The 13,729-nt window shown below is 55.0% G+C and overlaps 1 protein-coding gene across 25 annotated transcripts; it reads right to left on the bottom strand.

The window, feature by feature from the left end:
* Positions 1 to 551: 551 nt before the first annotated feature.
* Positions 552 to 13,566, bottom strand: CNKSR1 (connector enhancer of kinase suppressor of Ras 1). Of its 25 annotated transcripts, none has more exons than XM_045377390.3 (22): positions 13,456 to 13,566; positions 10,427 to 10,584; positions 10,141 to 10,322; positions 9,102 to 9,186; positions 8,638 to 8,679; positions 8,461 to 8,514; positions 7,965 to 8,036; positions 7,792 to 7,851; positions 7,634 to 7,702; positions 7,221 to 7,322; positions 6,914 to 6,984; positions 6,768 to 6,841; positions 6,548 to 6,654; positions 6,443 to 6,470; positions 5,884 to 6,056; positions 3,518 to 3,591; positions 3,277 to 3,348; positions 2,124 to 2,197; positions 1,928 to 1,989; positions 1,734 to 1,833; positions 1,478 to 1,659; positions 552 to 1,161 (listed from the first exon to the last, which is right to left on the bottom strand). In XM_045377390.3, exons 1-22 carry the CDS (start codon positions 13,505 to 13,507, stop codon positions 892 to 894), a joined length of 2,163 nt encoding a protein of 720 aa, XP_045233325.1. In that variant the 5' UTR covers positions 13,508 to 13,566; the 3' UTR covers positions 552 to 891. The 25 variants fall into 25 exon arrangements, 12 of the variants coding, with proteins under 12 accessions (XP_045233325.1, XP_045233323.1, XP_073872055.1 ...); XM_045377388.3 differs by having other exon boundaries at positions 8,461 to 8,565; XR_012424055.1 differs by having other exon boundaries at positions 553 to 1,161; positions 3,518 to 3,673; positions 8,461 to 8,565.
* Positions 13,567 to 13,729: the final 163 nt, after the last annotated feature.

Raw genomic sequence — 13,729 nt, forward strand, 5'->3', positions numbered from 1 at the left:
CCTCCCATTGTCCCTCCTCCGCATCCCACAGAGGATGTCTGGGGATGCTGGGCTGGGGTTGGAAGTCAGAGGCTGATGGGAGCAGGTCAGATCTCCTGTGCAGCCTGGATGGAGTCATAGGGACGTGTCCCTGCCTTGGATCCAGGAGGTGGAGGTGAGGCTGGAATGAGGAGTGGAGAAGTGTTTTCCCCAGGGCCTTCCCAGGGCAGACCTCAACCTGCACCCCTCTGTACCAGCTGCCCTGTCCTACCTGCCCAGTCTCCAGGACTGTCCCCACCATCTTTCCATGCAAAGTGCATTTCCCCATCTATGAAGTGAAAGTTTCTCATTGTGTGCCCCTGGGGAATGGGGTAGGAGCTCACCATTAGCCTTCAAAGAGCTGGGGAGAGGTGGACCCACCATCCTGGCAGGCTTGGAGCTCAGGTACTCGCATGTACATCAACGGGCTGTACCAAGGGTCTGCCACCCCCTCTCTGGCCAAGAGCACTCACCCCAGTCCCCACCGGGGGGCAGATTTCCAATTCAAATATGGAAGTAAAGATACATGTAGACTCATTTTTTTAAAAATTGACTGTATTTGGTTGGAAAGTAGCCCTCATGTAAAACAAAGAACACCTGTACAGACCTGGTTTTGGGGGAGAACTGTCAAGGAACTGTAGGGGCAGGGCTGTGGCCCAGAGATGGGAGGATGGGGTGGGAGAGTTTCTTCTTTGGCAAGAGAGAGGGTGGCACAAAGCGCAGGCAGAGGGGTCAGCTCGGGGTGAGACCGTGATTAGCAGTACTACTTCCCACCCTGAACAGAATCCAGGGATGCTCTGTCCTGGACATGTCAGAAGCTGGGGTTGAGGTGGCCCTCGGGTCAAAGGTCAGGAGGTAGAGTGCTGGCCAGGGTCAGAGGTCAGGAGGTTGGAGGTTGCTCTCTGAGGTCAGAGGGCAGAGATGGGAGTGCTCTTCAGGGTCAGAGGACAGGGAGTTGGGGGTATGTTCTCTGGAGTCAGAGGCCAAGATGTGGGAGCTGCCTTCAGCCTGTGCCACTCCCCAGGCCCCCAGGCCCTCTGAGTACAGCTCCTGGTTCTGCTCCTTCCACTGGCGGAACTTCTCTCCTGTCAGTTCAGGGTCACCCAGCACTTCTTCTAGGACCTGCAGCTCCTGCAGCTTTGCCTGTGTGGAGAGGAGGGGCTAAGGGACCGTGATCACCCAGGGACGTGGGCAGAGTCTGAGGCCAGACTTCACTCTGGAGTCTGGTGCCTAGAAGCCAGCACCTGGCCAGCGTGGCACGAGGAGCCCAGGTGAGACTCAAATCCCCACTCGGAACCCAGAGCCTGGCCCAGTCCACAGCTGAGCCCATTGTCAGCTGCTAAGCTCAGAGTCCAGAGCTGAGTCTGGAGTCTGGTGCCCAGGGTGGAGGTGAGAGCTGCAAACCAAAGCCTGAAGCCCAGAGCTTAGTCCCTTGCTGTGCCCAGAGTCCCCAGCTGACCTTGAGTGTGCTCTGTAGCGCCCGTACACGGTGCACTCGCTCATTGAGCTGAGGGTCTCGGTTGCGCCGCATGAAAGAGCTCCGCCACTGTTCCTGGGTTAGGGGCTGTGGCCGGCCTAGGAGGGACACACCACCCTGCCTCAGCCCCTGTACCATTCCTTCCAGTGCCTCTTCACTGCTGTCTGTGGGAGGGAGGAGCAGGATGAGGATGTGCCCACCCCAGCTCCCAGCCCAGCTCCCAACTCCAGCCCAGCACCTGTCAGAGAGCCAAAGGAGGTCCGTGGGCTGCGCTGTGTGGGGGTGGCTGCAGGTGATGTGTCTCCATGGAGGGGACTCCCAGCTTGAGCAGGGCTGGGCTGCAGGCAGGGTGGAAAGCACAGAGGGTCTCTGTCTGAGCTCCATGCCCTGCTATTTATCCCCACCTCCTACACCCGGCAGCCCCCTACTCACCGAGGCTGAGTGGGACCCAGCCTCATCGTCTGGGTCTTCTGCTTCGGTCTCACTGTAGCAGTCTGGGGTGAGGAGGAGCAGTGGGCTTTGGGGAGGCCAGGGAGTGGCCTAGGGCATTTGAATTCCCAGCCCCTATCCCAGGAAAGGCAGAGGCTCAGGTGAGGGCTCCTCCTACTCAACCCTGTGAGACACCTACCTTCCTCTCGAGGCGGGGGCACCCGGCCCGGAGACTGGTACTTGGAGATGCAGGTAATGAGATGACGCACCCACCTACGGAGAGCAAGCAGGTCTCACGGGGTTTCCATTCTCCGGGGTCCTCTTGTATGCTAGGGGCTTTTTACTCACATCATCTTCTGATGATTCTCAGAGCAACTCTGAGAAGGATGAACTCTTAGTCACCCATTTTAGAGATGATGAAACTGGGGCTTAGAGAACTGAGTACTGACTGCGTGCGGTGACTCACGTCTGTCACCCCAACACTTTGGGGAGCTGAGGCAGGAGGATTGTTTAAGACCAAGTGTTGGCCGGGCGCGGTGGCTCAAGCCTGTAATCCCAGCACTTTAGGAGGCCGAGACGGGTGGATCACGAGGTCAGGAGATCGAGACCATCCTGGCTAACACCGTGAAACCCCGTCTCTACTAAAAATACAAAAAACTAGCCGGGCGAGGTGGCGGGCGCCTGTAGTCCCAGCTACTCCGGAGGCTGAGGCAGGAGAATGGCATAAACCCGGGAGGCGGAGCTTGCAGTGAGCTGAGATCCGGCCACTGTACTCCAGCCCGGGCTACAGAGCAAGACTCCGTCTCAAAAAAAAAAAAAAAAAAAAAAAAGACCAAGTGTTTGAGACCAGCTAGGGCAAAAGAGCAAATCCCATCTGCCCCCAAAACTTTTTAATTAAAAAAAAGAGAGACGCCGGGCGCGGTGGCTCACATCTGTAATCTCAGCACTTTGGGAGGCCGAGGCGGGCGGATCACAAGTTCAGGAGTTCAAGAGCAGCCTGGCCAACACAGTGAAACCCCGTCTCTACTAAAAATACAAAAATTAGCCAGGTGTGGTGGTAGGCGCCTATAGTCTCAGCTGCCTAGGAAGCTGAGGCAGGAGAATCACTTGAACCCAGGAGGTAGAGGTTGCAGTGAGCCAAGATGGCGCCACTACACTCCAGCCTGGCTGACATAGTGAGACTCTGTCTCAAAAAAAAAAAAAAAAAAAAGAGAGAGAGAGAGAAGTGAGTACCTTGACCAACCACTCTCAGAGAGCTGGACTTTGCATCTCCAGGCTCCTGAGCCCAGGCTCCCAAGCTCACAGAGGTTGGGAATTATATGAGAGTAGGGGCTAAGGGAGGCAGCACTCACATGCTCAGATCTGTCAGGGTATCAGCAGCGAAGATGAAAGGTTTGTACACATCATGGGTGAGCTGAAACACACTGTCAAGGAGTGGAGGAGCATCACTCAGCCTGGGCGTGCCCACCCAGAGCCCAGAGAGGCTGGATTCTGGGCGCCCCAGCTACTTGCCACACCTCCCACTGCCACCCCATCACTCTTCCTCTCCCTTTCTGTCTCCATCCCCCAGCCCATCATATCCCAAGACTTAACTATTTCTTCTTCTGATCATGTCCACTTTCCAGACTATAGTTGGAGACATTGATGAGGCCCTCAGCCTTCTCATCCTGGGGGGATCACAGCATGAGGGTCAAGTTGGAACCCCAATACTCTCAAGGCCCAGTCAGCTCCTAGATACCCCTCGGTCTCCTGAGGGTTGTGGAGGGGAGAAGGCATCTCCTGGGCTCTCTAACAAGTCTCTCTGTTTCTAGAGCTCAGGGCTGGAATCTGGGGTCAGGGTAGGAGGTGTGGCCAAAGGATGCCTCTAAGCCAGGAAAGGGGAGCCAAAGATATCAGAGAAACAGTCAAAAAAAAAAAAAAGAGCAGCCTGAAGGCTGGGCATGGTGGCTCATGCCCGTAATCCTAGCACTTTGGGAGGCCAAGGCAGGAGGACCATTTGAGCCTAGGAGTTTGAGACCAGCCTTGGAAAAAAGCCCATTTCTACAAAAAATTAAAATCTTAGGCCGGGCGCAGTGGCTCACATCTGTAATCCCACTGCTTTGGGAGGCTGAGGCTGGAGGATCACAAGGTCAGGAGTTCGAGACCAGCCTGGCCAACATGGTGAAACCCCATCTCCACTAAAACTACAAAAAATTAGCCAGGTGTAGTGGCAGGTGTCTGTAATTCCAGCTACTTGGGAGGCTGAGGCAGGAGAATCGCTTGAACCTGGGAGGCAGAGGTTGCAGTGAGCCGTGACTGCACCACTGCACTCCAGCCTGGGCAACAGAATAAGACTCCGTCTCAAACAAAACAAAACAAAACAAAACAACACAAAACTTAGCTAGGCATGGCGGCATGTGCTTACAGTCCCAGCTACTCAGGAGGCTGAGGCAGGAGGATCACTTGAACCTGGGAGGCGGAGGCTGCAGTGAGCTGAGATCATGCCACTGCCCTCCAGCCTGGGTGACAAAGCAAGACTCAGTTTCTTTTTTTTTTTTTTTTTTTTGACACGGAGTCTTGCTCTGTGCCCCAGGCTGGAGTGCAGTGGCGCGATCTCGGCTCACTGCAAGCTCCGCTCCCCCGGGTTCACGCCATTCTCCTGCCTCAGCCTCCCGAGTAGCTGGGACTACAGGCGCCCGCCACCTCGCCCGGCTAATTTTCTTGTATTTTTAGTAGAGATGGGGTTTCACCGTGTTAGCCAGGATGGTCTCGATCTCCTGACCTCATGATCCGCCCGTCTCGGCCTCCCAAAGTGCTGGGATTACAGGCTTGAGCCACCGCGCCCGGCCGCAAGACTCTGTTTCAAACACAAAAACCAAAAACCCAAACAAGAAGAGCCTGCTCATGCATTTGTTCCTTCAGTAGACACAAACAAACTGCTTCATGCCCCTGAGTTTTCTGAATGCTGCTTTCTCTTCCTGGTTTTCTTTCCCCTTCCCATGCAACTAACTGCCAGGTATTGCGTTGTCAGGGGGCACCTGGACTCCTCAGGAGGAACTGGATACCTCTGTTGTGCTCCCACATATCCCTTGGGCTTTCCCTTTATCTTAGTACACAGTTCCTACATTGTCCTTGAATGCGTATTCATCCCTCTCCCCTAATAGCCTCTAAGTTCTGGAGAAGCAAAAACCATCCGCTCTTCTGTGTGTCCATAGTGCCCAGCCTAGAGCTGGGTTCACAGTAGGCACCTGAATATTGAATGAATAAATGAGTAAATGAATGACCCATCATTGGGATGGACAGAATATCAGAAGGATAAGAAGTAGGCAGAATAGAAGTGATTTTTCAGCCAGATGTGGTGGCTCACACCTGTAATCCCAGCACTCTGGGGGGCTGAAGCAGGCAGAACGCTTGAGCCCAGGAGTTTGAGACAAGCCTGAGCAATATAGCAAGACCCCATCTCTTAAAAAAAAAAAAAGATTTTTCGGGGCTGGGCGTGGTGGCTTACACCTGTAATCCCAGCACTTTGGGAGGCTGAGGCAAGCAGATCACGAGGTCAGGAGATGGACACCATCCTGGCTAACATGGTGAAACCCTGTCTCTACTAAAATACAAAAAATTAGCCGGCTGTGGTGGCGGTCTTCTGTAGTCCCAGCTACTTGGGAGGCTGAGGCAGGAGAATGGCATGAACCCGGGAGGCGGAGCTTGCAGTGAGCTGAGATCACACCACTGCACTCCAACCTGGGCAACAGAGCGAGACTCTGTCTCAAAAAAAAAAAAAAAAAAAGATTTTTCTCTATACCTCCTGTGATACCTTTTCCAAACTGCTTTTATACATATATTAACTCATTTCTCTCTGAAGAAAGTCCCCATTTAACAGATGGGAACATCAGGAATAAGAATGGATGATTGAACAGAGATGAGAATTGAGGCCTGGAGGTGACTCACTTGCCTACCTGTTTGTGTGTGGGAGGTCTTACCTGGGGCTGGCGGTACCAGTAGAGCGTGTGTCCCTTGAGCACAAACCAGCAGCGGCGCCAGCGCGGGCCCATGAAGCCACCGGGTGCCTTTCGCAACAGGAGCCAGCCGTCACAGTCCGGCCGGCCCAGCTGACGGCATGACACCCGCCGGCGGCTCAGCCGGGTCGCCAGGCCTGTAGCAGCACAGCACAAGCTGGGCAGTGAGGGGCTGGCAAGGTACCCCCGCTAAACATGCTCCCTGGCCTTCCACGAGCATCCCCAAGTGAGATCTCTGAATCCACACTCTGCTCAGAAGGCTGCGTGTGTCATCTCTGAGGTGGGATGACCCTTCTTGTTTTAGAGATGAGCAAACCGAAGACTAGAGGCTAACCTGTTTGCTCAAAGTCACAGAGCTGGTGAGAGGCCCAGACTAGGAGCACAGCTCTGTCTGACCCCAGAAACACAGCTGTTTCCAGGAGAGGCTGTGTGGGAAGGATGGGGGTGGTCTTGCCCAGCACATAAAGATTTTTAACAGCTCCTCAGACAGGGGGACCCCCACTTAGTCCAGCGCACATCATACCTTTTGATTTCTTCCGACCAACAGGACTCTGAAAGGAAATCAGAAGGGTGAGAGAAGGATCCAGGTCCAGACCCACCCACCTCCTTGCTGAGCCCCTGAGTTTACCTTGTCAGGGGATTCAGGGAGCCCTGGAGTCCCTGCTACCCCTGCTGGGAGTATGGCTGGGGTTTCCAGGGGGATGGGCAGGGGCTCAGGGCCAAGGGAGGCAGAGTCTGTCAGGGAGGGAGAAGAGACAGGGAAAGCCTATGAGCCCAGTCCCAGGCTTGGGGTCAGAACTGGGCATCTGGATGCCGTGTCCAGGGCATCCATGGGGCTTTGAGACTACCTGTCCAGGCAGGGCTGGGTCCGGGACTGGGGTTTGAAGACAGGTCGAAGGCAAAGACGTCTTCAGATGGGGCCCTGGGGAGGGCAAAGGGGATGAGATGAGCCCATGGTCTCCCCACCAAGACACACCTGGACAGAGCCTGTTACCTGGGAGACAGTGGGGCCAGAGACAGTGATGGGCTCCTCCGGTGCGGGGAGTCCAGGACCTGAGGGGGCGTCTGGGGAACAACCAGGAACAAAGCAATGGAGACAGGGGTCTGAAAGCAGGTTAGGGGTACAACAGGGGTAGGGGAGCAGCAGGGGCAGGTACCTGTGGGGGGGTCTGGAGGCAGCTGGGGGGGCGTGGTGGGGGAAGGTGCCTGTTGGGGGGGTCTGAAGGCGGGTGTGGGGGTGGTGGGGGCAGGTATCTGTTGGGGGAATCTGAAGGCAGCTTGGGGGCGGCAGGGGAAGGTACCTGCGGGGGGGTCTCCGGTATCGGGATCTTCTTCAGCACTAAGCTGAGTCCGGCTGGCTCCCGCAGCAGCTCCCTTACCATGTTCTTATGGGGCCATCCAACCTGGGGGACAGAGACACTGGCTGGCATCAACTGGGCAGGAGGCTCTGAAGCAACCACCAACTCTCACCCTCGTGCTGGGGGCGCTCTCTCAACCTCCCACTCTGCCTCCCCTCATGCAGCCTCCTGGGAGCTTCCATGGGTCCCGTCACCTGGGCTCTGCAGAGGATGCTCTCACCAGACTTAGCTGGCTCATCTCCTGGAAGGCAGCTCCCACAACCCTGGTCAGAACGCTTGGTTGCCTCCCCACCCACCAGACTTGGGTTCCACTTGGTGACCCCTTCACCTCCTACCACATCCCTCTCCTCACGCACCACCACCTGCTCGTTGATCTGGACAACCTCGTCTCCAGGTTGGATCTGCAGTTGGGAGTCAGTGGGAACCTGGTGTGGGGAAAGGGGCCTGAGGTTGGCCTGGTTTGCAGGTGAGAGGCTTCAGGGGTGGGTGGCTGGAAAGGGTGTGGGGCTCTCACCTGGGTGTCCACTTGGGACACAAAGTGCTGGCAATTGCTGGTGGTGTGAATTTCCAGGTCCTGCAGAGGCAGAGGCTGCAGTCACTGGGGTCTGGGGGGCAACAGGGCCAGTAGGCAGGACCCCTGCCAGACACCAGGACTCTACAGTGGGTGGAACTGTGGCAAGAGCTGACCCCAAGCTGGTCCTGCCCAGACTTGCTGTGTGACTTTGGACTTGCTACTCCTCTGGGCCTCTGACTTCCCCTCTGCCAAGAACAATAGGGAAACTGGAGACCCTGATTTCTGAGGTACCAGCTTCTTAGCAACATTCCTAAAGGGACAAGCAGGGATAGGGCAGGGATAGGGCTCTGGTCTTCCCCACTGGTCAAAGATTAAATCAAGAAAGGTCACGTCCTCTCCCTTTCTCCTAACTACCCCCGAGCCCCTGCCCTGTCTCCATCCCAAGGCTGGAACACCCTACCTGAGGCCACACCCACGTGGTGTGGGGACTGGGGAGGTGCGGAGCAATGGGAGACCCTAGCCAATCCTCTGGGCCTCCATTTTAGTATCTGTACAAAAAAGGCTTTCCCGCCAGGGCAGCACGGGATTCTGAGGGATCCTGGACCCTATTTCAGGCCCTGACAAGGCTGCCAAGGGGTCAGAAGTGAGAGGTGGGAGGGCAGGGCTCACCAATGGACTGTCCAGCTGCACCTGCTCGAGCACGGCCCTCTGCTCCAGCAGCTCCTTGGGGCAGCAGACCAGGATGTTGTGGCAGATCCCAGCCACGTGGCTGCACTGGGGGAGGGGAGCGGGCTGTCTAGCCTGAATCGTCCCCACCCCCACTCCCTTCCCACCCCACAGACTCACGATCCTCAGGACTGTGCCCTCCTTCTCGTCTGCTGGACCATCCTGGAAGCAGAATGAGAGAGCGGGGGCCTCCCCTGAGCAAGGGCCATAGGGGGACTGCCTTCTCCTGGGGGCAGGGTGGGATTCCCTGCAGTCCCTCCCTGCCTTCTCTATACTGGCTCCCTGCCCAGAACCACAGGGCCTCAGTGTTTTAACCAGAGGGCTCGTTTCCCTGATACCAGGCCCCCAGAAGTCACCACACGTGCCCTGCCCTCCCACCCTGTCCTGAGTGTCAAAATTCCCCTACCAGCTAGGAGACCCCAAAAGGCCCCATCGTCCCATACCCAGTTGCAGGACCTCCTCTCCTCCTTTCTCGCTCGTCTCAAGCCTCATACCCGATCCTGGGCTGATTCACAGGTTATAAAAAGCTCTAGCCCAGCTTGGTCTCTAGGGCATGGGCCAAGCCTGGCCCTTGGTTCTCCTACCTCATGCAAGACCTGGCTCAGCTCCTCCAACAAGTCCCGGATCTCCTGGCATGCTGAGAAGTCATTTAAGTGGGAGAAGAGGTACCTGGCAGGGGAAGAATGGCACAGGGGAAGAATGGCACAGTGGTTAAGGGACTATGCTTAACCACTCAGAGCCAATTACTCACCAATTACTCACCTCAGAGACTTGGGGATAATACCTGCTCTGATGGGTTTTGGTTTAGAGTAAAGGAGATGATTGAGACATCTAAAGGGATTAGCAGAGGACTTATTTGTCATGTGCCTACCACATGCCAACCCCTGTTCTAGGCACTGGGGAAACAGACTTTAAAGACATCATACATTAGTATCAATTTAACTTCAGTTGTAATGAGTATCATGAAACATTGGATAATGAGTTTATAATAATAAGTTATTATTTATTATTAATAGTATAGCTTTGAGAGTGTACAACAGGGAAAGCTTCCTCAAGCAGGTGGCGTCTGAGGACAAGCAGCAGCCAGTGAACAGGGTTGGGGAGGCTCTCCATTCAGTGGTTGTTGATGAGACTGATTGTTACAAGCTGGAGGATGGGGTGGGAACCCAGGCATCCCAGTGCCCCTGCACAGATGGACTAATCCCTTTGCCCTGCTCCGCTGTATCTTTTTTTTTTTCTGAGATGGAGTCTCACTCTGTTGCTCAGGCTGGAGTACAGTGGCATGATCTTGGCTCACTGGAACCTGCACCTCCCAGGTTCAAGTGATTCTCCTGCCTCAGCCTCCCGAGTAGCTGGGATTACAGGTGTGCACCACCACAACTGGCTAATTTTTAATATTTTTGGTAAAGACGGGGTTTCACCATGTTGGCTAGGCTGGTCTCAAACTCCTGACCTCAAGTGATCTGCCTGCTTCGGTCTCCCAAAGTGCTGGGATTACAGACGTAAGCCACCACACCTGGCTCACCATATCTGAACAAGAGCCAAGCTCTGTTTTTCTCTCCCACACCCTGGAGGAGGCCAAAGATGACAAGAGTCCCTCACTCGTCACCCCAACCTGGGTACCTGCTGAGCCAGAAGAGGAGGGTGTTGGCTTCATGCACCAGCTCCACAGTTGCACAGAGGACATCAATAGGGGTCTTGGCACAGTCCCCCAGGCGGCCTTGGACTATGCTCTGGAAGTCACGGGTTGCCCCCAGCAGCCCCTCTGTCAGGCTCTTCAGGTTCTCTGTCTGTAGCCTGGAGCTCTGTGCCAAAGAGAGGGCAAGTCACCTCCCTGGCAGCAGCCAGCCCCCATCGGCACCCCCCAGGTTGGTGGAAGCTGCAGCCAGTGTGACCAGCATTCACTCACCAGGGCCTGGAGCTGTTCCACCCCGCCCAGGATGAGCTCCTGGTGTCCCAGACACCGCACAGCCAGAGCCTCGAGGCTTCGGGGGCAGAGCTGGAGCAGGTTCTTGCCAGGCAGCTGCCAGTCCTCAAAGGGATAGTCCTGCAGGGAGTCGTCAAGACCTGGAGGGAGAGCAGGGCTCAGCTCGGGGGAAGCAGAGGTGTCAGGACCTTTTGGGCTGGTTCTTCACGCCTGCAAAGCCCTTTTCCCTCTAGCCTAGCCCTAATGATAACCCTGACACCCAGGCTGTTCTGCCCATTTCACAGATGAGGCCACCGAGTTGAGGAGCAGGAAAGTATAGGGCTCTCAAAAGTGGCCCCCAGACCAGCAGCAGCAGCCTCACCGGACAACTTGTTAGAAATGCAAATTATCAGGCCTCACACCACACCTGCTGAATCAGAAACTCTGAGGTTGGGGCCCAGCAGTTTTTCTTTATCTTTTTTTTTTTTTTTTTTTGAGACAGGGGCTTGAGACACAATCATGGCTCACTGCAGCCTTGACCTCCTAGGTTCAATCCATCCTCCCACCTCAGCCTCCCGAGTAACTGGGACTACAGGCACACACCACCACACCCAACTAATTTTTGTATTTTTTGCAGAGACGGGGTTTCGCCATGTTGCCCAGGCAAGTCTCGAACTCCTGGGCTCAAGCAATTCAACTGCCTCAGTCTCTCAAAGTGCTGGAATTACAGGTGTGAACCACGACGCCCATCCAGCTGTTTGTATTTTAATGAATCCTGCAGGTGATTATGATGCTCCCTTAAGTTTGAGAACTAACAATATAGGGGATAAGAACAAGAGGCCGTGGAGTCACTGAGACACTGTGAACACTTGAGCAAGTAATAGCACTGCTCTGTGCCTCAGTTTTCTCACCTGTAACATGGGAATAATAAAAGTACCTACCTTCTAATCATGTGTGTTTTAAATGACACGACATATGTCAAGGCCTTGGCCATTGTCTGGTTCGTGGGAGACAAGTCAATAATAGCCATCGTATTATTATTGCCAGACTTTACCATGATCTACAGGCCCTGTATGATTAGGCTACCACCTCCCTTTCCAGCATCATATCCTGAAGAGCCCCCCAGACTCAACACTTCAGATGCACAGAGCTAATTCCTTGCAGCTCCTGGAATACCCTTTTACCTCAGGGTCCTTAGAGTGCTATTCCTCCTGCTGGTGTTGCTGTTCTAGCTCCTTCACTTCCTTTTTCAGCTAACTTCCTCCAGAAAGACTTCCATAACTTCCCAGGCTGAGTGGGGTGGGGGGCTCTCCTCTTGTTCCCACTGCCCCCGAGCCTCCACAAACCCCTGCACTTGACCATCGGTCTTTCCCATTTTATCACAGGCTCTTCAAAGATCAGGCCTTAGATAACCATTTGTCTCTAACCCCCAGCCTGTGCCTGGACAAGGTAGACACTCAAAAATAAGAAAAGTGTCTATCAAGGGCTTACTATGTGCTATGCAAAGCTATAAGAGCTTTACACATATTAACACATTTGATTCTCACTACATTTCTAGGAGGTAAAGACTATCATTATCCTGTTTACAGATGGGAAAACTGACACAGAGGTTAAGTAGCTTGCTCACTCTTCAAAGGAATTCTTCCCCTCCTGAGCCAGGCTCCTTCACTGGGGGGGGGGGGGTGTGTGTGTGTTCCCTGTGTCACATTCAGAGCACCGGACTGGGAGTTCATGAACCTGTCACTCCCTGGCTATGGGTCCCTGAGCCACCTCCTTCCTGCATGGTGACTGTATTCGGCTGCTGCCCTCACAATAGCCCCAGGAATTGAGCTACAAATGAGCTGTGTCATGATTGTCTCACTTTGTCCACTTTATGAGGTCAGAGTTGCCTTTCCCATTTGATGGGCAGAAAAACTGAGACCTACGGTCACAGAGCTGGCAAGTGGTGGGGGTGGGCCTGGAATCCAGCCTGGGAGTCTGAACCCAGCCCTGAATTCCTGCCCTTACCTGGGCTGGTCCTCCTGAGCCTGTCTAGTGCGCTCCAGCTCCCGGCTCTGGGAGGCGTGTCCTGACTGCCTGCTCCTGGCTGCACTGCACTGCGTGTCAGGAGGCCCTTCTCTGAGTCTGCCTGTGGGGTGTGCTGCTTCCCATCTGTCTGGGCTCGCTGAGCCTGGACAGCACCTTGCCCCTTGGATAGGAGCCCCAGGGTGGGGCTGTGTCAACCTCTTCAGTCTAGTCTAGGCCTTCTGCTTTTGTCACTAGGAGCTCAGGGTGTGGAGGGGGCAGAATGACACCAGAGACTGAGCAAATCACTTCCTGGCTCTGTGCGTCAGTTTCTGACTCTAAGAAATGGATTTAACAACAGCCCACTGGCCCTGGGGCCAGGGAAGATAAAGAAGATACAGTAGGCCTGGGCCTGCCAGGCCTCCCTCCTGTTTTCATGACACCGCCTCCCCATTACCACCCTAGAGGCCTCTTTGGCTGCTGCCACAATGAGGGGCCCCCTTCTGGGTCCTTGGGGCCCCCGGGGTCATCTCATTTGTCTCTCTGCCGAGCACAGTACCTGGAACATGGTAGGTACTCTGTAAATACTTGTTGACTGACTGACTGACTGACTGATAGAGCCCGCAGGTTATTTTGTTTTTTGTGTTTTTTTGGGGATGAATCTCACTCTGTCACCCAGGCTGGAGTGCAGCGGTGCAATCTCGGCTCACTGTAACCTCCACCTCCTGGGTTCAAGCGATTTTCCTGCCTCAGACTCCCAAGTAGTTGGGATTACACAGGTACCTGCCACCACCCCCAGATAATTTTTGTATTTTTAGTAGAGACAGGGTTTCACCATGTTGACCAGGCTGGTCTTGAACTCCTGACCTCACGTGACCCACCCACCTTGGCCTCCCAAAGTACTGGGATTACAGGTGTGAGCCACCGCACCCAGTCCACAGGTTCTTTTTCCTTTTCCCCTCCTCCCTCTTCCGGTGGGACCCATACCTAGTCCCCTTCAAGCCCAACTCTACCCCGGTCCCACCCACCTCTCAGCCAAGTTGCCACCTTTCCGGGGGTCCAGGTCTCTACCGGTTCCATGGCCCAGCGCTGCCGGCTCGCATCAGCTCCTGTATTGCCCCGCTGGCGCCGGAATTTCCGCTCCCAGAGCCCAGGCCTGAGGAGGGGCCGGGCTGGGTCCTGGGCGGAGCCTACTGCATACCTGGGCTCACACAGACGGCCAGGTGAGGCGCTGCGACAGCCATTGGCCGACGCCCATCCGCCTCCTGCCCAGCCTTTCAGGCATCCTAGGGCTCTGGCATC

Source organism: Macaca fascicularis, chromosome 1 (assembly GCF_037993035.2).
Source record: "Macaca fascicularis isolate 582-1 chromosome 1, T2T-MFA8v1.1".
NCBI lineage: Eukaryota > Metazoa > Chordata > Mammalia > Primates > Cercopithecidae > Macaca > Macaca fascicularis.

Excerpts from the sequence above, each read along its gene's own strand:
- CNKSR1 (XM_045377388.3), bottom strand. The coding sequence starts at position 13,507 with ATGGAACCGGTAGAGACCTGGACCCCCGGAAAGGTGGCAACTTGGCTG. Across the intron at positions 8,680-9,101 it reads TGAGCCAGGTCTTGCATGAG|GATGGTCCAGCAGACGAGAA; the intron begins GTAGGAGAACCA and ends TTCTGCTTCCAG. Across the intron at positions 6,985-7,220 it reads TACCGGAGACCCCCCCGCAG|ACGCCCCCTCAGGTCCTGGA; the intron begins GTACCTTCCCCT and ends GTTGTTCCCCAG.